The sequence below is a fragment of the Schistocerca gregaria genome, chromosome 4, assembly GCF_023897955.1.
Source record: "Schistocerca gregaria isolate iqSchGreg1 chromosome 4, iqSchGreg1.2, whole genome shotgun sequence".
NCBI classification, from domain to species: domain Eukaryota; kingdom Metazoa; phylum Arthropoda; class Insecta; order Orthoptera; family Acrididae; genus Schistocerca; species Schistocerca gregaria.
In genome coordinates, this window is record NC_064923.1 from 411,110,531 (window position 1) to 411,135,644 (window position 25,114).

The window sequence follows — 25,114 nt, forward strand, 5'->3', positions numbered from 1 at the left end:
ACGAGGATGGGCACACCACAGTAACTCAGTGAGGAGCGCAGAAAGACGAAGAACTTTCATTAAGTAATTAATTACAGAAAGAGTGACTGTCCGAAGGTCGGTGAAAAGGAGTAAATGAAGGAACATTCCCCTTATATCCATGCTCGTATTCCCGTTACCTGTAGAGTTGTGTTTTCAGTCGTAGGGCTACGTGAAATACTGGAAATGGTGAAAGCACTTAGATTTTGTATCGTGTAAATAACAATAGTGTCAAAGTTGTGAAAGCTTGCTGCTGTTATATTTCTTAACTCAGTGCCATGACTCACTTCTTTTAGTTATTTTTGGACGAATCCTTTTCAAATGCTGTATTTCTCTGAACTGCAGTTTCTAAGAAGTTACAGTTAAGCGATGTAGTCAGCTATACCCTGATTTAGATTAAAATATTTTTATACATTTTGTTACTATTATTAAAATTACTATTATTAAAAAATACTATTATTAAAAATTACTATTATTAAAATTGAAGGTAGGGATTACGGGACAGGAGACAACAACCAGTGCATATTGCCAGTTTACGACGAGAAGTGTGTCACCACTGGAAGCTACCCGCCGAATAACGAACCACAGCGACGTTATTCCACCAATCAATACTTATCGTGAGGCACAAAAAACTGGTTCTGTGCCACTTACACTCACTGGTTGGAGGGCCAGCCATCACAAAACTATTCCACAAGGCGAGCAAGGTACTTGAGAATTGTGAAATATTATCAGACTTAAAAAGTTGTAGGTGCTGACAGGTGTGAATATTTCCAAAACATCAGTTTAATAATTTATGGTTATTTCCATAAGAAGGGAAAAACTGGTGAAGGCGAACTTGCGGGACATCAGATCGCTTTCTGGAGAACTGTAGGAACACCCGAAGCAACACTGAATATACGGCTTGTCTTAAAAGATACGTTGAGATAGGTAAACTCACATTTATAACATTTGTACATTTAGACAAAGCTTTTGACATTATTAAATGGAATACGTAAGTTGAAATTCTTCAGGTAACAGTATAAAATACAAGGAGGGAGAGGTTATTTAAAAATTTGGCAAAAAGCAGAATGTGCTTATAAGAGTCGAAGCAGGTAAAAGGGATGCAGTGATTGAAAATGTAGTGAGACCGGGTTGAAGCCTGGGCCCGGTGGTGTTCAATCTGACCATTGAACACGCAGTAAAGAAATTTAGAAATGGAATTCAAGTTACGGGAGAGAAAATATGATAGGAATGGATAGCGTCCCTTTGATAGAGGCCTGGCCTATTTCCCGTCGTTTCAGATCAGAATTGATATTGGGTATGTAAAGATCTTGCCGTCGATGGGACATAAGCCGTAAGATTCCTTATATCTTCCTGTATTAACGGTGGAACAATACGGAGACAGGGGGTGAACACCAGTTGTTTCGAAACTGATCGATTAATTTTTATATCGGTTGAAAACAAAAGTTGCGACTAGCGTCTTGCGTATTCCTTTCTCTGTGTTTCTGCACATTACATACGCCTGTCCAGATTGGTACTTTCACCCACTTTTCGTCTTGTACAGATGTCCTAGCCAGAAAAGTTATTCAGCTCATTGGTTTCTGTTTCTTGATGTGAAACCTTAAGAAACTTACTTGCGAGTGGGCTAAGGCACTCAATGTTACTGAGTGAAGAGGTCAAGTTCCAAAGAAAGATGAAAACGGGTTTTGATAAATGAAACGGCATAGTAGACAAATCCATGAACTGCTAACATTCAATAAATCTACAACTACACGGATACTCTGCAAATCACACTTAAGTGCCTGGCAGAAGGTGCTTGTTCGAAAGACTTTTTTACGTAAAAGACTCAACAAAATAAACTTTCTATTTACACATTCTACTCTGCACTGCTCTCAGAGAAGCGATACATTTAAATATTTACACAGCCGGCGCGCAGCTAAGTGGCTACGGCCGTTGCAACTAGCCTCTCTAACTGGGCGCGACCACTCGACCCCGTCCAGGACTGTTACTACTATAGTCAGCCCGAAACACTGCGCTCAGTTCACACTGTTGGCGCGCAGAAGGCGCTTCTTTTGCGTTATGTAGTATTAAAGTTATTAAAGAATAGAGTTAATGAAAATAACCTCAATTATGTATGACGTCTTACTACTGAGAATCACTGTATTACATGTTAATCAAGTCAAAACGTAAATATTTTAAAAATTAATAAACACCTTTTACATCAGCTAAAATTTACATACTAAATTACTATGTGAGGCTTAGGCGCGAATAAAATGTCTCACAGAGCCAGGAATGTCAATTGTAAATCTGAAATTAATCGCTGTCCTTGTCGGTCTCCTACGCTCGCAGTGGCACATGGCCGCTGTGCATGTGTGGAACATTCGGATGGGCGATGTACACTGTCCAATCACATTGATGCGACCACCTGTCAAAGACCGAAATAACCACCTTTTGCAGCGCGGATCGGTGAGAAAGGTACAGGAAAAGTGTTAATGAGGTTCTGGAATGTACCGACAGGGATGTGGAGGCATGCCGACTCCAGTTCCTGGGACAGATCCGCTATGTTTCTCGGTTGAGGTTCCATGGCGCGATCAGCCCCGATCGAGGTGGTCTCACAGATTCTCGGTTTAAATCCGAGTTGTTTGGTCGCCAGGTGATTACACTAAATACCTCCCCGGAGCTCCTCTATCCAACCTCTTACACTGTGGGCTGTCTGACACGTTGCGTATATGCTATCGCGCCGAGGAAGAACAGACTGCATGTAGATGTGGACATGGTCCCCATGGAGAGATGCATACTTGTGTTGATCCACTCTGCCTTGCAGAATGACGAGATCACCCAGGGAATGAGACGAAAACATTCCCCAAACCACGACGCTTCCTCCTCCGACCAGCAGCCATCCGACAATTGTTGTAAGGTGTTTGCTTTCACAAGTTTCACGCCGTACATCCTAACTGTCATCTGTGGTCTAAAAATGCCCCCCCTCACCACTCAGTGAACGTCCAGTTGCGGTATTGGCGTACAAATTCAGCCTTCGTCGCCGATGGACAGCAGACAGCATGGGTGCGTTTACCAGGCGCCTGCTGTGGAGGGCCGACACGCAGCAACATTCGCTGAACGACCGTTAGACTGTGGGTAGCCCCTTGATTCATCTGGGCCGTCAGCCACTCAACAATTGCACGTCTATTCGCCAGTACACTTCTCCGTAGCCGTCGTTCCCCACTATCATCTATGGCCCCCGTTAACTCGGCGCCTGTTTTGGATAATGCCATTTTGTCATGCATGGTGTAGTTTAAACACGACGGCACGCGAACAGTTTAAAAACTTGGCCGTTACGAAAATGATTCCTCACTTGGACTGAAAGCCTATGGTCATACTCCTCTGGGCGTCAGATAAATCACTCCGTTTCCGCATTACGACGACAACAACTGCACACACACACACACACACACACACACACACACACACACACAAGTGTTATATACCCTACACTGCTACTGCTGCCACCTGCTGTCTGAGTTATCTACGCTGACGTCGAACTTAGGCTGTGGTCACAGTGATGTGAATGGACCCTGTACTACGATTCGGTGTGACCTGCACCGACTTCTTTCGCAAGGTCGCCCCTCCGTGGCTTCAACGCCCGCGGGCATAGGCCAGCAGACAACCTCTAGAGTCCAAAGGTCTTTCCGGCCGCGGTCCCATTAACGACGGAGGCCCATTCATCACCAGTGTGGTCTCATCGTACAACCAGTCACCTACCGCCAAACTATGGCACGGTCTCTGTCCGTCTTTGTTCCCAGGCCTAAAAGTATTGTTAGATAAATTAGACTGTAGTCCGACTGAAATTACTTGATAGTCTGTCACTTGTGTTACAGTGCTGCCACATCCGCTGCCGGCTACCGCTCGGTTACAGCTTCACAAACGCTGTTAAACGCGTAACGTGGATCAGTGCTGGAAGCGGCCGCCGCGACTTATGACGGAAATGGGAGATGCTGTGTGGGCTGCTGATTTTAAGTGACCAGTGACCGATCTGCGGCGGACGACGCGTCTTGTATGTCTCAATTTAAACTCTTGATCTAACCTAACCACAACTTGGTGATGTGCACTTTTTCTGAGAAAATGTCAAGCAGCAATCTGCGGCAGTACTAACATCACGATCACTTTGTTCACGGCGTCTATGGTTAACCTCTACAAGCATACTGAAGTCGGTAAAGTTTCAAAATATGTTTCTCCGCGTAGCCATTTTCCGCAGCAAAATTTCAGTTTCAGCGCTACAAGCAAACTGTAATTTCTCGCTGCCATTGGTTACCTGAAATATCCTCACACTGGTTACACGGGATACCGTGTTACCAACTGACGAGGAGTCCTGATTGGCGCTAGGTTGCAGATTGGACGCGACACAAGCATATTCCAAAGGGAAAAGGATCACAGGAAGAACAATAAGAGCAAATGAAAAAAGTCAATACGACGATGAAACTGACGCGGCGAAGTATTAGAAATAAAAAATTACATTTAAACCAATTAATTAGGTAAAAATGATAATAAAAGCCTTTTGATTGGATTTACAAAAATAAAAAATTCCCTGCATTTGACGAGATTCGAACTTACGACCTCCCACCACGACAGGTTTATACACTAAGCATTAAGTAATGTCATTTCACTACAGAAGATTGGTGTATTTATGACTCCGGTGACCCAGTCGCAAAGATTGATTGCAGCCTTCAAAATTTCGGCTTCACACAATGTCATGTAAGCCAATATCTTTGCTTACAATAACTGAACATGTGGTTCTTAATCGTGTCTTGTGCAGATGGAGCCAGTACTGTTTAATTAGTGCTGTGTATTTCTTAGGATCGGTGTGTGTGTGTGTGTGTGTGTGTGTGTGTGTGTGTGTGTGTGTGTGTGTGTGTGTGTTTTATCGTGTGGTTATCATATGTGATGAGATATTAAACCAAGGGTCAGACCTAGAATTCGGGAACCAAACACATCAAGAAAAAAGGTGGACAACGAGGTGGAAGTCAACTGATTGACTGGCAACAGCAAGTGGTTTTGGAGTGACGTTTAGCGCTTTGATTGGAGGAAACCAGCTATAACGCGTTAAGTGTCAATTATCAAGTTATTTTAATCGGATTATAGTTTACAGCTCGTCCCAAATCCTAAGGCTCTAAACAAGGGGTGGCCAAGATTTCGGCTCACGGGCCATGCCCGGGCCCGAGTGCCAAAGCGTTCAGCCTCGCTTCACATTTCCCGCACCGCCACACCGCGCTGTCTGAGCGAGAGGAGGGGGAAGAGAGGAAAACAGCGAACGTGCCGCATCTAAATGGCAGTACAGTCGTACTGCATACGATCTGGTTTTATTTTCACATTTCTCAATAACATCGACCACAAACAAAACAAGTTTGCAGTATTAATTATTCAGTATAAAATTAATTATTAGGACATAATTTTTATCTGGCGCAACCTGTCGGCATACGGACAAACACAGACAATTACAGAGAGTTTCGCACTCTAGTTGCCATGTAGTCTGTCACTTATTTAGTTACATAACTGGAAAAGTACTTTCACATAACTATGTCGATCAATGTATTCTAGCACTTTTGTAGCCTCATTGCGGAGACGTGGAGAACCCATCTGGGAGAAGCACTGTAGACGTTCTGCACAGTTTTAACTTGGAAAAATTTGTAATTAAAACTAGAATTAATTTTCTGGTCAATCAGTTACATTTGCGCATGTACAGGGGCGCTTTCGACTGAAATCGAAAACGGTCTTGAAAACAGATGTAAGATTGACGGTGTCCTCAAAATCTTTATAAAACTATCGTCGTAATTCTTGCAAGACCACAATGAATTCTTCGCACCTCGCACTTTCTTTAAGGGCAGTGAGCTTATGGACTGTCTTTGTCAGAATACGTCCTTCTAGAAGAATATTTTCTTTTTAAACGCATCCATATCAAATTGGAAAGAAGTTGCCTTGCAATGTCTTACTGTGGACGGTGTGCAGTTAAGAGCAATTAAAATGCGAAATCTGCAATCCATTCCAGATGTAGGGGAAGGCGGGGAAGGGATATAAGCTGCAGTTAGAGTTCTGCCATCTGTGGATAGCTACGTCAACGTCATCAATACACAGGTCCCAGTGTGTTGACATTGCTGAACCTTAGTTTCGCGGCGGTTTCTATGAGTTTTGCAAGGTACGTACAATTGTTATTCTGATTTGCAATGTTTTACACTTTTCGAGGTCCTAAAACATGTGTTTCGTGAACATTTGTCCAGACTGTATATATAGCACTGAATAGTACGTCTTATTAACAGTATTTCAAATCGAGGTTTTCTAACTAAATGTAACAAGTTTGCAGGTTTCATCACATGCTATTGTAACTCAATGGTGAAGTAAACAAGTGATAATCAAACCTACTTGAATTTCAGTAATTAAAACTTCCGGGCTAAGAGGCCGTGGTCCATTAGCAGAAATACTTGTCCCTGACGTTCTGTTGCCAGCTGCGGCAACATCATCTGAGGTGAGTCTACGACTGGCTGCTGGCCGTGGAGGTCCTGTTTATATAGAGCGCGTAGAGGGCGCCACCACTCGTCACGTGTTGTCGACAGTAGAACTCTCTCTGGCTGGCGTCATTACTCTCGATCGAAGGTAATCCATTGTCACATCTTTAGTACAAAGTCGATCGCCATATCTTATCTAACTCCAAGCCTTCTTATTTCCTGTTAAAATTATTGTGGTGTTTAAAAATCTCTACAGCCTCTCTATACATACGCGCATAATAATGCGATGTCTTAGCTAGCACGCTCGTCTCACTAAATTTAATTCATGGTCACCCGTTTGAAAACCATGTTCCGCTACAGCCGATTTTTGTCCGTGTGTCCCAGTCGACAGTTCCTTGTGTGTTCAGTTAGGCGAGTATTGATACTTCTTTTTGTGGTTCCAATGTAAACCTTCCCACAACTACACATGTTTTTGAAACGGGTGACCATGAAATAAAATTTAGTGAGACGAGCGTGCTAGCTAAGACATCGCATTATTATGCGCGTATGTATAGAGAGGCTGTAGAGATTTTTAAACACCACAATAATTTTAACAGGAAAGAAGAAGGCTTAAAGTTAGATAAGATATGGCGATCGACTTTGTACTAAAGATGTGACAATGGATTACCTTCGATCGAGAGTAATGACGCCAGCCAGAGATAGTTTTACTGTCGACAACACGTGACGAGTGGTGGCGCCCTCTACGCGCTCTATATAAACAGGACCTCCACGGCCTAGCAGCCAGTCGTAGACTCACCTCAGATGATGTTGCCCGCAGCTGGCAACGAAACGTCAGGGAGAAGTATTTCTACTATTGGACCACGGCCTCTTAGCCCGGAAATTTTAATTACTGAAGACGCGGCCGTGAAAGCCTACACGCTATGACTACTTGAATTTGTTTATTTTTGTCCCTTTTGTAAGGCTGTAAAGTTAGCTTCCGCATCTTGCCCGGCCTTCCCCTACTAATTTTCGTTCCTGCACCCCTTTCTCCTTCATAAATTCAATAATAGTGGCGCTAAGACGATTCTTCTGCTGGGTATACAAATAGTCCCTAGCTCATGAGCTATCCAAAAACATTTGACCCTACCTATCCATCACCGACAGAACCCGATTATTTGTGTACTGGCAGTACATTTTTATGCGCGGCGTTTTGGAACATGTTAGGTACGCATGTTGTCGCATGAGATACAGCCATTTGAAATGGGGCCACCTTGGCTCAATCGGTGTTCTAGCGTTTAAGAGCGCGCGCGGCGGACGAGAAGCAAGGCTACCCTGCCGCTCTCATGTCTACTGCCAGAGGCGTGATGCTCCGTCTACTCCGCTCGCAGGACAACACTAGTGCCGCCTGCAGCGGAAGGCACGTGCAGCAGGGACGGATGATGGTACTTACGACGCCGGGGATGGCGGCGCTGACGAAGAGCGCCAGTGAGTCTGGCCATGGCAGGAGGCGGTACTGCTCCCACCAGCGCTTCACGATCATGCTCACGTAGAAGCCGAGCACGAACGACATCGGGATGCTCTCGCTTTGCTGCGCGAAGTAGTTCCGCACCTTCTCGAACGTCCTGCACAGACAAAACAACTATATCAGCGCCGGGACGAAACATCCATAACCAGCAACACAACGAAATATTCTCCACAGTGCCCAGTTTTATTTCGGCATGGCTAAATTTTTATTTCGGCATGGCTAATGCTCAGGGCAACGACAACTTACGGGTACTATGCAATTAGTGTTTGCTTAGAAACTGGTACTGGCGTCCGTAATCAAATACAGTGATATGTAAACAGGCAGAATACGGCGCTGCGGTTGACAGCACCAACATAAGTCAACGGTTAGTGCTGCTACAATGGCAGGTTATCGAGATTTAAGTGAATTTGAACGTCGTGTTAAAGTCAGCGCAAGAGCGATGGGACACAGAATCTCCGAGGTAGCGATGAAGTGGGGATTTTCCCGTACGACCATTTCACGAGTGTACCGTGAATATTAGGAAAAATATCCCGCAAGAACGGGACCAACGACGACCGAAGAGAATCGTTCAGCTTTACAAAAATGCAAATTGCTGAAGATTTCGATTAAGTTCTAAGTTCTAGGGGACTGATATCCTCAGATGTTAAGTCCCATAGTGCTCAGAGCCATCTGAATCATTTTCTGGTTGTACGATAGAAAATAAGTACCCCTTTTCGCTGATAATGTCGAATGTTTATTCGGCAAATACGACACTACACTGAAGCGCTAAATAAACTGGTATAGACACGCGCATTCGGATACAGAGACATATAAACAGGCAAAATACGGCACAACGGCCGGTAACGCCCGTGTAAACGACAAGTGTGTGGCGCAGTTGTTATATCGGTTACTGCTGCTACAATGGCAGGGTATCAACATTTAAGTGACTTTGAACGTGGTGTTATAGCCGGCGCACGAGCGATGGGACACAGCGTCTCCGACGTAGCGATGAACTGGGGATTTTCCCGTACGACCATTTCACAAGTGTCCCGTGAATGTCAGGAATCCGGTAAAACATCGAAACTCCGACATCGCTGCGGCCGGAAAAAGATCCTGCAAGAATGGGACCAACGACGACTGAAGAGAATCGTTCAACGTGACAGAAGTGCAACCGTTCCGCAAATTGCAGCAGATTTCACTGCTAGGCCATCAGCAAGCGTCAGCGTGCGAACTATTCAATGAAACATCAATATGACCTTTCGGAGCCTAAGGCCCATTCGTGCAACCTTGATGACTACACGACACAAAGCTTTACGCCCGTCAGCAGCGACATTGGAATGCTGCTGACCGGGAACATACTGCCTGGTTGGACGAGTCTAGTTTCAAATTGTATCGATCAGATGGATGTGTACAGGTATGGAGGCAATGTCATGAATCCATGGGTACTGGATATCAGCAGGGGACTGTTGAAGCTAGTGAAGGCTGCGTAATGGTGTGGAGTGTATGCAGTTGGACTGATATGAGACCTCTGAAACGTTTAGATACTACTCTGACAAGCGACACGACACGTGCGTAAGAATCCTTTCTGATCACATGCATCCATTCATATCCATTGTGCATTGCGACGGACTTGGGCAATTCCAGCAGGACAATGCGACACCCCACACGTTCAGAACTACTACAGAGTCGCCCCAGGAACAATATTTTGAGTTTAAACACTTCCGCTGGCCACCAAACTACCCAGAGATGAACATTACTGAGCATATCTGGGATGCCTTGAAACATGCTGTTCAGAAAAGATCCGTGCAGGATTCATGGTGTCAGTTCCCTCCAGCACTACTTCAGACATTAGTCGAGTCCATGCTATGTCGTGTTGCAGTACTTCTGCGTGCTCGCGGGGGACCTACACGTCATTAGGCAGGTGTATCAGTTTCTTTGGCTCTTTAGTGTATATACAATTCATAATTTGCAACTTGGTTGAAGCCCGCTTCCTTCTATTTCTGTCTATATAATGTACATATACTGTAGCGGTATTCCAATGTTGTAATATACAATACTGGAAGCCAAGATCACTTGCTGTGAATCAGTTTATTTCATAACCAGTTTCGACAGTAACTAGCTGTCCTCCTCAGAGTTTAGTTCTCCCAGAAATTTAACTTCATACCAGTATCGTCGACATACTGGGAACATGCTGTAATTATAACAATACAGCTCCACACTAATTCGTCAAATATATAAAACATGCTAAATAAAATATCTATAGCTCCAATAAGGAGCATATGAGCAAAACCAGGTAATAGGTAATCTTTACTAGTGTACATGTTCTTGATCCTGTTCTCCTTATTGCGCTATGGCTATGCCATTTAGCATGTTGTACATATTCGAGAAACTAGTGTGGAGCTGCATTATTATAATTGAGGCATGTTCTCAGTGAGTCGAAGAGGCAGAGCTAGTTACTGTCGAAACTGGTCATGAAATAAACTGTTTCACAACATGTGATCTTGGCGTCAAATATCAAGCATTTCTGGACAATGCCAGTCTCCTTATCCCTAACACCGCACTTTCTTCGGTTGTATGTTGTACGGCTGTTACCTTTTACTCCAACGTTGCAAACCATGAATGCCTACGCACAGAATCCACTAAGATGGATCGACAAAATTTGGCGACAATGTGACGATGGGTGATATCTACGACCTTTTTTTACACTGGTATATGTGCAACAACGCAAATGGGACACGTTCGGTCGCCTAGCGTTAACTGTGTGCCTGGAAACAGAAATGTCGCGGGATCGAATCCCGGTCGTTCCACGGATTTCTTTAGCCTGCCTTTGCCTCTCTCAACCACGTGAGGATTCTCCAGGAACGACACGTGGTTCTGGTTCCACGTCAAACTGTAGGTCCACTTTCCCCGGTTGGATAGCTGAGGTAGGTTAAGGTCACGAAAGCCGCCGAAGGAGCGACAGATTGAAAGACTTGCGCGAGGCCGTTGAGCCACATGAAATAATAATAATAATAATAATTATTATTATTAGGTTGAAGTTCTTTTGTCTGTGTTTGCTTTATCAATACACATGTTTTTGGATGGGATCCGCCTTTAGCTAAACACAATTTGTTTTCTATCCCAAACATGTTTCATTGTAGTTGCAGCATCATCAGTGGATTTTTTATTTTATGGCTTTTTACCACATGGTGTGGTTCTCCTGCTGTATTATGTTTTTACAGTGTGCCTTTTTTCACAGTTTGTCATGTTTTTTTCCTCATCTTCGCTGTGGAGCTCTCTGTATTGAGCTGTCACTGTCACTGTTTTACTGTTCAACACCTGGTAAATAGTGAAACTGTGACAGTGACAGCTCAATACACAGAACTTATCAGTGAATAAGACGAGAGAAAAAGAATACATGACTAACTGTTAAAAAAATAGGCACTGTAAAAACAGGAGAACCTCACCATGTGATAAAAATCCATAAAATAAAAAATTCACTGATGATGCTGCAACTGCAGGGATAGAAAACAAAATTGTGTTTTGCTAAAGGCGGATTCCATCCAAAAACATATGTATTATTATTTTTAGCTATTATCATTACACATAAATCAGTCTCTAATTTATTAACAGACCAATGTTTTTCCCATTTTATTTAACTGGTAGAATTATTTCATTAGAAAGGAGTAAACTGAATTTTTAGTCCGTCGAAAAATCCCTCTACTTGGATGTTTTATTACCACCAGCCAGCCACTGAAAGTGGCTGAATACTTATTCGGGTTCCTTTAATTTTCTACAGTTTTTCTACAGTTTCTACATTCATATAAGCCCGTAGTTTTCTTTAAGATAATCCATCTAACGGACATCTCAAAACAACAAAATCAGACGAGAACACTGAGAAAATAAGCAATGTGAAACTGGACGATCGGCAAATAGTTGACTCTATAAGCATATTGGAAGAGCGAGTGCGGTTAATTCACCTTGCAGGTTTATCGTCGTGAATCCCTGATGCAAGACGATTATCGCATTTTTTACTGCTAGCCAAGATCTATTCCAGAAAATTTCTTTTAGCATGTTTGAACATATCATATTGGAATTTTAAGCACTGCTCCAATCATTGTGTTCTTGCAAGAAGGCCGTCATTCTTTAATTCAGTATTAATATTTGAACAGTTTTAACAACAATCACAGTCCGCAGCTCGTGGTCGTGCGGTAGCGTTCTCGCTTCCCACGCCCGGGTTCCCGGGTTCCATTCCCGGCGGGGTCAGGGATTTTCTATGCCTCTTGATGACTGGGTGTTGTGTGCTGTCCTTAGGTTAGTTAGGTTTAAGTAGTTCTAAGTTCTAGGGGACTGATGACCATAGATGTTAAGTCCCATAGTGCTCAGAGCCATTTCAACCATTTTCAACAACGATCACACTGATTACGTGTGCCAAGTTGTTAATGTGTGTGAGATGTGGAGCCAGTAATTCATTACAGAAACGACAAAATAATCAAAACTACGCGTGGAAGCCGGTGATCCTTGGCCAAAATGACGCCTTCTATTTCTTCTATCATAAAGGTCACAACATTTTATGTGAACTTTACCGTAAATCTAACCTTGTGTCTTTATTTCTGCTTCGAAATACTCTTCCGTTTTCTTCAAAGGTTGTATCTCGCAGCTGTAGCTACCAGTCCCAACAGGGTTAACAACGCAATACAAGGGGAACTATCTAAAATGGACAAATTCAAGAGACAGAAACGAACTACAAATAATCAAATTAGACAACGGGATTTTGCTACTTTGGAAGAACAGTAACACAATAAACGAAGCAAAGACGACACGAAAAGCAAACTAGCACACACAAAAAGACTGCTAATATCAAACATGGGCCTTAATTTGAGGAAACAATTTCTGAAAAATGTGTGTTTGGAGCACAGCATTGCACGGAATTGAATCATAAACTGTGGGAAAACTGGAGAAGAATAGAATCGGAATGTTTGAGATGTGGTGATACACAGGGATGTTTACAATTAGATAGACTGATAAGATACTGATTGGAGGTGGTCTCTGCAGAATCGGCGAAGAAAGGAACATGTGGAAAACGACGACAAGAAGTGCGGGTATGGTAATAGCACATGTGATAAAGAGATCAGGAATCGACTTCATGGTACTAAAGGGAGTTAAAAACTGTAGACAGTGACAGAGATTGGAATACACCCAAAAATAATTGAGGACGAGGGGAACAACTGCTACTTTCAGATAAATAAGTTGGCACAGGAGAGAAATTAGTGGCGGACCGAATCAATCCCGTCAGAAGATTGTTGGCACAAAAATGAAAGGAAGAGAGAAGTAAACATCCACCTGGGTAACTCTCCTTGCTATTTCACAAGTCATTGTATGCAACTGGCTTCGAGAGTCTTGCTCCAACTTACGACGCAGCACCATTTATTGTAGCGCTTTACGTTGCAAATCTCACTTACGCTACAAACACCCACAGAGCATGGCATCGAAAAGAAGTAAATAGGTAAAGGTGTTACGTTCTCGGAAACAAGTTGTAAGACTTTCACTCGAGCGTAAATTATTTGTCCTAGACCCACTCAGATAAAACACACTGTCCTACAAACTTATCATCGATATGCGAGACAGAGAGAAACCATGTTCTTGCTTTCAAACGTAACCTGGATGACGCCTGTTTTAAATCAGTCATACTATTTGTGCTTTTAAAAGAAGTTACAGCTTTTAGGCGTTCTCAAATGATATCTCCTATAATGTTCCATTATCATGTATCACAAGTTATGTGTTTGAAGTAGAATCGGAAAAACGTAAACGCCAGATAACAATTGCCTGTAGAGCGCACCTGTAATGAGTTAACCAACTTTTTTAGGCTGTATATTATTCTTAGCTGCAGAAAATATAATTCAGTAAGGCTACACTTCATTTTACTTATGAGGCAATCAATGCTAGAATAATACTCGTATTTTACATATTTAACAGATCTATGACGGAACTGTAAGAGAGAGACTATCGCTGCACACACAACAGAGAGAAGAAATTTATTCCGTCTTCTTACAACTCACTCAGAAAAAGAGCTCACTGCTCTGAAATGTTCACTTTTCATAAGAAGTTTTCAAATAGGGAAGATACAAACCAGAAACCAGACTAAAACATTAAGCTGGTAAAGTTACTTGCAGGACAATTTCTGCAAACAATAAATGTTTTCGAAACTCCTAGCAGATTAAAATTTTGTGCCAGAGCACAACCTTGGCTATGAGGAGAATGCTCTTACCGACTGAACTATTCAGGCACAACTCAGGACCCGCCCACCGCCAGTACCTCATTTCCTGTCGCCCGAACTTCACAGAGTTCTCCAGCACGTCTTGTGGGACTAGCACTTTTGAGACAGAAGAAATTGCAGGGTTTAAATCTGCCAGGAAATATAACAGCGCAAATTCCCCTGGAAAGCGAAAGATCCGTTCTCCCAACTTGCGGCTAAGTCATTTCTCCACAGTATATCCTTTCTTCCAGAAGTGTTAGTCCTACTTGGTATGCAGAACGAGTGTGAAGTTCGGAATGTAGGCTCGAGATACGGCGACCGGGTCGTGAGCTGTGCTTGGATAGCTCAGTCGGTAAGAACACTTTCCGCAAAAGCCAAAGCTCCGGGTTTCTGTCTCGGCCTGACATGCAGTAAAATCTGCCAGGAAGTTTTATAATAGTTCACCACTGCTGATGAAATGTTCATTCTGGAACAGAGTTTTGCTATCTGAATGTACCGTAATAGCACCATTTTAACTTAAGTGCGCAAAGACAAGCAAGCACAAGAAAAGCGCATGACAACCTAAATCCTGATCACCTGAGACATTTCAAGAAACCCCTTTAGAAACAAAAATGCAGGGTTTCAATCGCCTCTTCGCTTTTGTTATGAAATTATAAATGCCGTCCTTCCAGTCTCCCTGGAAGGCATGTATACGTATTTCTGTGTAGGTTTTCCGTTACTCTTCTCTAACACAAGAATTCATGTTTAAGCCAGTGTTTCCACGTACTGTTGTAGGACAGACACCGAACTTCTTATCTGTAACGCTACCAGTACATCCTGCCTCGCCGACCGATCCAACGTCCTGGAATGCAGCGGAGACGTGGCCGATGTGGCACTTCCAGATAACGTCGCCGCTTCTTTGAGACTCTGCTAGGAATATCTCTTTAACTGCCGAACTCGTCCCATACTTCGTGTCTGAGTGATGGTCACTTTCCGTGAAACGACGTGAGTCACTCTTACACTTCCTGTCGGTTGTTTCTAGCAGAATGACACCGTCCTACTGCGTCTCTAATACATGCAGAAATCATCAAGGCGCACTAACTTCTCTAATTTCATTAAACAATATTCCTCAACGGATGCTACACTAACGTGTGGCTTGCGTACGTATTGATACAAGAAATCGATAAACAATTACTGCTACTTATCGTTAGTTGGTAACTTCCTTTCAGATTATTACAAGGCTGAGTTAAATGAAAACCTTAAATTTGTAATAACAAAACGAAATTTCGCCCCGTTATCCAGTAAGTTGGTATGCGTACTACAAACAGCGCGCAGAATGGCCTGTGGGTGGCAGCATAGTTCAGATGCACACATGCCTTCGCAATATCAGTATAAAGATGGCCGCCCCACTTGCGACTTGCACCAGGGAAAAACAGCGTTGTGTTATTCGGTTTTTGCGTAGTGAAGGTGTGAAACCTATTGAAATTCATCGACGAATGAAGGTTCAGTATGGTGATGCATGTTTGTCACAGCAGTAAGTCTACGAATGGAGTAGGAAGTTCGCAAATGGTGCGACTTCAGTGGAAGACGCTCCTAGTCCAGGTCAGGCACAACGAGTTGTGACTCCACAGAACATTGCAGCAGTTGAAGGCATAGTGAAGGAAAACCGCCGAGTGACACTGAATGACACTGCAGCATGTTTACAGATTAGTCATGGGTCAGCACACCCCACTGTGCATGATGTGCTCCAGTTTCACAAAGTGTGTGCAAGATGTGTGCCACGGCAGTTGACTCCTGAAATGAGAGAACGACGTGTTGATGTTTGTGAAGAACTTCCTCGGCACTATGAACGAGAAGGTGATTGCTTCCTTGCAAGAATCGTTACTGGGAAGAGAAACCTGGGTTCACTTCCATCAAGCGGAAACGAAGAGAGCGAGCAAGGAATGGCGCCATTCCTCATCACCAAAACCAAAGAAGTTTGGAACAGAAGCATCAGCAGGGAAGATTATGCTGACTCTCTTTTGGGACGAAAAAGGCGTCATTTTGGAGCATTACATGCCTAGAGGGACCACTCTCACGAGTGCATCATACACAGATCTCCTAAAAAAAAAATCATCTGCGGCCTGCAATCAAATAAAGCGACGAGGATTGTTGTCAGCAGGTGTCCTTTTGCAACATGACAATGCAAGGCCCCACCCTGCCCGTACAACACTTGCAACAATCACAGATCTGCATATTGGGAGTCTTCCTCATCCACCATCCTCACCAGACCTTGCTCCAAGTGATTGCCATGTGTTTGGACCACTCAAAGACGCAATGGGAGGAAAGAAGTTCCGTTCTGATGAAGAGGTACGCCGCACGGTGCATGACTGGTTGCGCGGCCTACCAAAAGAATTTTTTTCTAAGCGCTGGAGGACTTGCATTGAGCGTGGGGGAGATTATGTTCAAAAGTGATACAGCTTTGCACCACTTCTCCTCAATAAACAATATTTAAAAAATATTTAAGGTTTCCTTTGACTCACCCTCGTACTACTTCCAAGTACTGAAGGGAGAGTATCTTTCCTCCAACATGAAGAAAGTATTTTTATACTTTTATTCTAGAAGGAAGATGTGGGGATTGCCATTTTAGTTGCGATTCAAAATTACGGAAATGTTTTTTTTCTCGGAGAGTCATTGTACACTTATTTAAAAGACGAACAGAGAATATTTAGTTCACATCTCGCAAACACACAACAATAATACTCGTTAAAGTTGAGACACGCTATAAACCGCAGTGTGGGTTAGTAGGTTCCAAGTAAAGTAAAAGAAGACGGTTTAATCGCCTCATTCGTAGAATGTTGCGAAACCACGAATTACTACACTTTCGCCACAAAAGAGATTGCGGAGTTACTGATGCAGAAGCGTTAATAGCAACTCGTCCACCTGCAAGAAGGCTCACGCGGAAGCCTTAAGTCTGTTTTTACAGTCAGACCAAAGCGCAGTATGTATCAGAAAATCTTAGGATGTTCTGGTCACACGTAAAGCTAATGAAACCTTCGTTCACTCTTTAGAAGCTCCTTCTGGCATCGAAACTAATGATCATAAGACAGAAAGCAGAAATTATGAATTCCACGTTTAAGAAAGAAATCGCGCTAGAAGATACTACCGTACCAATATTTGACTGCCTCACATCTACATCTGCATACATACTCCGCAAGTCACTCTTCGGTGTGTGGCGGAGGGTACCCTGTACCACTACTAGCCGTTTCCTTTCCCGTTTCATTCGCAAAAAGAGTCAGGGCAAAACGGCTGCCTGAACGCGTCCCTATGAGGCGTATCTTATCCTCGTGGCCCTTGAGCGATGTGTGTGTGGGCGGAAGCAGAATGGTTCTGCAGGCAGCTTCAAATGCTGATTCTCTAAGTTTTCGCAGCAATTTCCCTCTAAAATAACGCCGCCTTCCCTCTACAGTTTCACACGTGTGTTCCTGAGGCACCTCCATAATAGTTGCGTGTTGCTCGAATCTACTGGTAACAAATCTAGCAGCCTGCCTCTGCATTGCTTCGATGCCTTCCTTTAATCCGACCTGGTACGGATACCACACGCACTAACAGTACTCAAGAATAGGTCGCACAAGCGTCCTATATGTGGTCTCTCTATAGATGAACCACACTTTCCCAGAATTCTCCCAAAAAATCGAAGTCGACCATTCGCTTTCCCTACCACAATCCTCACATGTCCGTTCCATTTCACATCGCTGCTCTATTGTTACGCCTATATATGTAACCGATGTTACTGTATGAAGCTCCACACTACTAAAACCGTATTCGAACATTAAGGGATTGGTTTTCCTGCTCATCTGCATTAAATTACAATTTTCTGCATTTAGAGTGAGCTGTTATTCATTACACCGACTACAAAATTAGCCCAAGTCATTTTGTATCATCCTACATTCAATCAGCTTCAATATCGTCCCGTATACCACAGCACCACTAGTAGAGAACTGCATATTGTTGCCCCCCCCCCCCCCCTGTCTACCAGATTATTTATGTATGGAGACACTGGAAGGTTTCAGATAGATTAATTGTATAATTGTAGACGTAGGAACCAGGTTTCAAACTGTAGGACATTCCCAGTGGCAGATGTGGGCTCTGATCACAATCTATTGGTTATAAACTGTAAATTAAAACTGAAGAAACTTGCGAAAAGATGGAAATTTAAAAGACGGGATCTGGATGAACTGAAAGAACCAGGGATTGTTTAGAGATTCAGAGAGAGAGCATTAAGGAACAACTGACCAGAACGGGGGAAAGAAATACAGTAGAAGAAGAATGGGTAGCTTTGAGAGATGAAATAGCAAAGACAGCAGATGATCAAGTAGGTAAAAAGATGAGAGCTAGGAGATATCTTTGGACAACAGAAGAGATATTAAACTTAACTGACGAAATAAGAAAATATAAAAATGCAGCAAATGAAGTAGGCGAAAATGAATACAAGCGTCTCAAAAATGAGATCGACCGTAAGAGCATAATGACTAAGAAGGGTTGGCTAAAGGACAAATGTAAGGGTGTAAGGGCATATATCACTAGGGGTAGGATAGATAGATAGATACTGCCTGCTGGAAAATTAGAGAGACCTTTGGAGAAAAGAAAACCACTTGCATGCATATCAAGAACTCAGATGGAAAACCAGTTCTAACCGGACAAGGGAAAGCATAAAGGTGGAAAGAGTATATAGAGGGTCTATACAAGGGCGATGTACTTGAGGGCAATATTATGGAAATGGAAGAGGATGTAGATGAAGACGAAATGGGAGATAAGATACTGCGTGAACAGTTTGACAGAGCACTGAAAGACCTGCGTCGAAACAAGGCCCAGGGAGTAGACAACATTCCATTAGAACTACTGGCGGCCTTGGGAGTGCCAGCGCTGACAAAACTCTACCATCTGGTGAGCAAGATGTATGAGACAGGCGAAATAATCAGTCTGGATTCCGTAGAAATGTTGCAACACGTGGGGCAATACTGACCCTGTGACTTAACTTAGAAGACAGATTAAGGGAAGGCAAACCTACATTTCTAACATTGTAGACTTAGAGAAGGATTTTGAAAACGTTGACTAGAATACGTTCTTTCAAATTCTGAAGATGGCAGGGATCAAATACAGGGAGCGAAAGGCTATTTACAATTTTTACAGAAATCGGAACGCAGTTGTAAGTGTCAATGGGCATGAAAGGGAAGCAGTAGTTAGGAAGGGAGTGATACAGGGTTGTTGCCTATCCAAGATTTTATTCTTTATCGACTTTACATTTGGTGTGTGTCAAACAACTACACGAACGCACATCAGACTTTCATATTTTTACTCAGGACAATATTGTTTCAGCAACAATTCAAAGTACTGTATTTCCAATAGCCAGTCCAATCAAGTTCGTTGTGAGGTCTTCCTCTCTTGTCAGCTGCTTAACGTTTTTGCTATTTATTTGTGTTTTTCTTGGAGTTTGTGGCACGGTATCTATTAGATCGTTATAAATAGATTTCTCAGTTTCGGGAATAAATGTAACAGATACAGACTAGTCGCCGTCTGATGGTAAAGCGGCCTTGAAGGTAAATGTGGTCACATCAAAATACAACCTTAAGAGTAGAGCCTGTACGTGACTGATAAAGCACGAGTGTATTATTGAAGAAAGACTGTATAATATCTTGAGATGAGAATAAATTTATTTTTGTGTGGAATTTATTTTTGTGTGGAACTCCATCGACTATTTGGACATTTCGCGTACAAAAATCTAGACAACTGCTGGACATTATAATCCGATTTTAGATATTAAACAACGCTTCTGTAGTGTTCTGAGCAAAATTATCATTAACTAAAAGGCCTATAAGAACCTAGTGTTTCATGGTACTTTCCTTAAATGAACTTCCATGACGACAGCAAACACCGCTGACGTGTTTAAGTGTGGCAGGCAGATTCTCCCAACCTATTCAGAAGGGTCGAGGTGGAGCTGGGGAATTTGGTAAACAAACAGGTACAGTTCCGTCCGCCGTGGGCTAACCGGTTCCCGGTGACAGCCGTTTCCCCAAGTTCTAGGTAGACCATTCAAACTTTCACGTGCGTCACTTGTACAGGACACCCAGTTTCACAACAAGGACGAATATCAAAGTAGCACGCAAAATACTTCCCCGATTTATGAACCTTAGCTAAGGTACGTGACACCTCTATACAGCCATAAACGATGTATTTCACTGCATGTAAAGTTGTGTGTGTGTGTGTGTGTGTGTGTGTGTGTGTGTGTGTGTGTGTGTGGTTTGGCGATCTTATGGGCGCCCAACGGCGAGGTTATCAGCGCCCTAACAATGATTAAAATAAACGAATGTGGATAAGAACGAAAACTGTCGTACACGCATGCACACGAATGACCACATAGTTACTCTATCGCACAGGCATTCCCACATGCACTAAAACCGATCAGGAGGCAAGATAGTTAATCAAGGAATTAAAACAGAGGGAAAACAAAACAAAGAAGAAAAAAAATGGATGTGAGCACTATGGGACTTAACTGCTGAGGTCATCAGTCCCCTAGAACTTAGAACTACTTAAACCTAACTAACCTAACGACATCACACACATCCATGCCCGAGGCAGGATTCGAACCCGCGACCGTAGTGGTCGCGCGGTTCCAAACTGAAGCGCCTAGAACCGCTCGGCCACTCCGGCCGGCAAACACAGAAGAGCTAAAACATCAGCACAGGGAAATGTGACTGGCTGACCATTAACAAGAAACTTGGGCGAGCCAGCCACACTGTTGACACGTTTCACATATGATCAGCATGGAACTTCGCTTTTAACGTACTACGGAAAGGAAACGAGCAAGATTAGTGCTTAACGCCCCGTCGACGAGGTCTTTAGAGACAAAGCGCAAGCCCAGATTAGTGAATGATGGGGAAGGAAACTGGTCATGCCCTTTCGAAGGAACCATCTTAGCATTTGCCTGGAGCTGTTTAGGGAAATCATGTAAAACATAACTACGGATGGCCGGACTGTAATCTACCCAAATACGAGTACACCGTACTAACCACTGTGCCACGTCACTCCGTGTGCATTACCAGTGTATGACAAATAACCGATAGTGTGTCTCAGAGAGACCGGATTATATGTATCATAAAAAACTTAAAATGCATGACAACGTCGAAGATCAAATAATAAAAAACATGGTAGTTAATGCGTGCATCATATCTCAAAGTCGAACCTTTGCATATCAGTTACGAGGAAGAGTGCCGGTCACGCGAGAACGCTGATATTTGCTGAATACTTTCTGGTAGAGGCAAGGAAGGGGACGTTTCTGGGATTATTTTATAAAAATTTGCAAAATGAGGACGCATACAGTGTTTCAATAATTGTTCCTTCTTTGCTATTACTGTCGCTAACAAGAGGATGCGATGCGAGTGAGTCACAGCGAAACAATCGATATGTACAGGACCAACTTCGAGATATATCACACGCAGACGAGCACGCTAAAAATACCGTTATATTTTATTAAAAAAACATATAATCATCATTTCTTTTGAACAGCATTAACTTTTAATTCATACTATTCGACGAAAGCATCGTTTAAAATTTATTTTGCCGGCTGCGGTGGCCGTGCGGTTCTAGGCGCTGCAGTCCGGAACCGCGGGACAGCTGCGATCGCAGGTTCGAATCCTGCCTCGGGCATGGATGTGCGTGATGTCCTTAGATTAGTTGGGTTTAAGTTGTTCTGCGTTCTAGGGGACCGATGACCGCAGCAGTTAAGTTCCATAGTGCTCAGAGCCGTTTGAACCTGTTCCAAACGTTCAGTAGTAAGATTGTGTCTTCGATCACTGAAAACATTTTTATAGGCAGAAAAGGGCCGTTCTACATCAAGTGAGGGAAATGGCAGTATTTGAATTTGGGTGCTATGTTAGTGCTTATTGTTTCCGCCAAAAGTTCTCCCGACTCATTAATAGAAGTATCAATTTGGCACATGGGTTCAAAGCCTGGGTTATCGTTTAAAATGTGTTCAACCTTTTCTTTAAGTTCTCTTGGGAATGTCTCCGGCAATGAGGAGTTCACTAGAATAATTTTATTCTTTGACTGAATAGACTCATTCAACGTCAAATCATCTTAATACTTACATGTATGTGGTAAGAATGCGTGCTAATCACAGAAATGTCTTTTTTAATACCGGACTCATTAAAAGCTTCCTTGCACTGGCAAACTGCCAAAGCCTCTGCACTGTCGAAGTTGTTTACTACCCCTCTAATGGCCTCGAAATGTTCATTGCAAAGCAACACAGCTTCGACCTACGTACCCTAACGCGTAACGACTGGTTCGGGAGGTAAAGGCACATTTGGTAGTTTTACTTTGTAGGTCTTGGTGCGAGTAGGAGCTTCTGGAAACACTTTCTTTGTGGATGAAATCAGGTTATTTACATTCACAAACGTGGAACGTACTTCTTCAGCAAGGTGATGTATTCCATGAGCAAAGCACGCCACGTGCATCAGATTGGGATAAAATACTCGGAGGGCTTTTCCTGTTTTAAAATATAGAGAGCAGCAGCATCTGAAATGAACACAAACACTCTTTCATCTGCAGAAAACTCTGGAAGTATTTTTCTAATACTCTCATTCACAAATCTGGCGAACGTAGAATGATTTACTTTTTCAAGCTCTTTGCAGGCAGCTAAAAATGAAGGAGGCTTTTCTAAGCACTATCAATTAAATTTGCAATGTAACAGCCGCAAGTGTGTGTAGATTCGTCAACTGAAATCCAGAGAATGCTGTCCTTGAGCTCACTGCGTATTTCTTCCAGAACATTTACGTAAATTGTCGGTATGTAATTTTTATGCAATGTTGAAAATTTGTGGAGGGGAATATTGCTTGCAATGAATGCTTCACACAGATGCATGTTAAACCGACTTTTTTGGGTACCTCTGGACAAGTCCCTGCTACTGCAACTTGCTGTTTTCAGAAGTTGTTGTCGTGGTTCTTTCTTCTGCATTCCTGCGATATGAAGACTCATGACATGCTGGTCAATTTGACACTTTTTTTTGCACGAAACGTTTTTCTCCCAAATTCGACAATACAAACGTTTCCGTCATATGTTCCGGAATGGTTAAGTTATCCTCGAAACAACGTTTCGTTCTTCGGGCGGCATGGCGCACAACACGTTCAGCTGTGTACAAGTGAAAGCTAAACTGAAACTGGACGTGTGACTAAAAGCTTGCGCAGTTTAATTTAATTGTTGCCGACGCGTACTTCACGACAGCGGAGGGGATTAACCAGGGGCGAGGGCGCAGGAGCATTCACTCTTGTCTGCCTGTTCCTGTTTCTCTTCTGTAATGATATCCTAGGCAGTGGCCTCTCGCTTAGTGATTACACACAGTTCTAGATTGCGGCCAATCTGTGAGACATCAAAACTAGATCGAGCTAGAGACCACCCGTCAAAATTTTAAAATACTGTTAACACAGAGCGAAAATATGCATCGTCACTAGTTTTTATTTAAAATATGCAATTACCGGCGAAAAGGAGCCAAATATGCAAATGCAAAGGCAATATACAAACGCACATACTCCGGTCTGTACTTATCATTTATAACCACAATTTAGGGTAAGAGATGACTACTGCCTTGTCATAACACGTCAAGTTGCCCTTACCTACAATGGAGGTCCAGAATCGAGTGCCTGTGGTTCATCTGATGAAATATCAATAGAATCCCCGTGGGATGAGATGAACTGCTTACGTCAAGATCATCTCAATTTGTAAACAACTCCACTGCTGAACCACACAGATTAAAAATACTGACGATGGCAATATCAGCAGGAGCAGCAGCAGATTTGTTATCATGAACAGAAGTAATTAGATGTTATGCAACGTATGGGTTTATCCTGTCTAAGAAGAAATCTGGGAGGATATCGATGGGAAAGCGAGCATTTGGAAAGGTGAAGCAGTTTCTAACAGTTAAAAGAACTCCAATAGGGGTAAGGAAAAGATTTTCTTAACGTTATGTATTTTGACAGTTTTGAAATGTGGTTGGGGAAGAACGGTTAAGATGAAGAGGGCTGAAAAATGATGCAATGAAGAAAGTAAGTCATGAAAAACGAAAACAAACTGATCATAAAAGGGGAAAAAATTTGCCTTGAATATACCCAGCGTGTGAACTGTCTGCGACAAATAATTATGGAGGGGAAAAGTGAAAGGAAGAAGGGAAAGAGGTAGTAATATAATTGAAATGATGGACAACATTGGAAATGGGCGAACATACAAGTAGGTGAGAGAAAATACTCAGAACAGCACACCACGAAGAGCCTGCAGCTGAAATTACCAACAGCTAGGAGAATTCCAGTGGAGATGGACACACTAAAGAAGAAGAAGAAGCACAAGAGGAAATTCACTGCCGCGCGGTATCAGCTGCGCGGCGTAGGCCGCTGCAGTCATGGACCTGTGCGGCTGATCCCGGCAGAGGTTCCAGTCCTCCCTCCGGCATGAGTGTGTGTGTGTGTGTCCTTAGGATAATATAGGTTAAGTAGTGTTTAAGCTTAGGGACTGATTACCTTAGCAGTTAAGTCCCACAAGATTTCAAACACCTTTGAACATTTTTTTTGAAATACAATATGGCGATGTAAATGTAGACCGCATATATGTGATTGTGACTGCTCGTACTGGAGTTAATCTCCTGGTTTGCTGTGGAAAGAAGGTTCATGGTACCTATAGCACTCTCGACAACGTAAAGGAGACAAAAAAAGACTGCGGTCTGTTCGTGAAATTCATTATGACACACCGGGATATACGATCGCGCTCACCTCTTGTGTTTGCTGAAGCTAGTAAAATGACCATTAAAAGCTCTCGGTATATCAAGTGGCAGGACGTGTGGCACCTTACTAAAGGGTCACAGGATCGGCCCCGAATAGTAATGGCGAGATTCCTCCTTTCTAA

General features: G+C 42.9%; 1 protein-coding gene across 1 annotated transcript in view; it reads right to left on the reverse strand.

The window, feature by feature from the left end:
• Positions 1–25,114, reverse strand: part of LOC126365942 (bestrophin-4) — a 524,562-nt gene that overhangs the window by 253,236 nt on the left and 246,212 nt on the right. Inside the window, exon 3 of the mRNA XM_050008717.1 lies at positions 7,921–8,092. Coding sequence (XP_049864674.1) covers positions 7,921–8,092 — 172 coding nt within the window. The remainder of the gene's footprint in view (positions 1–7,920; positions 8,093–25,114) is intronic.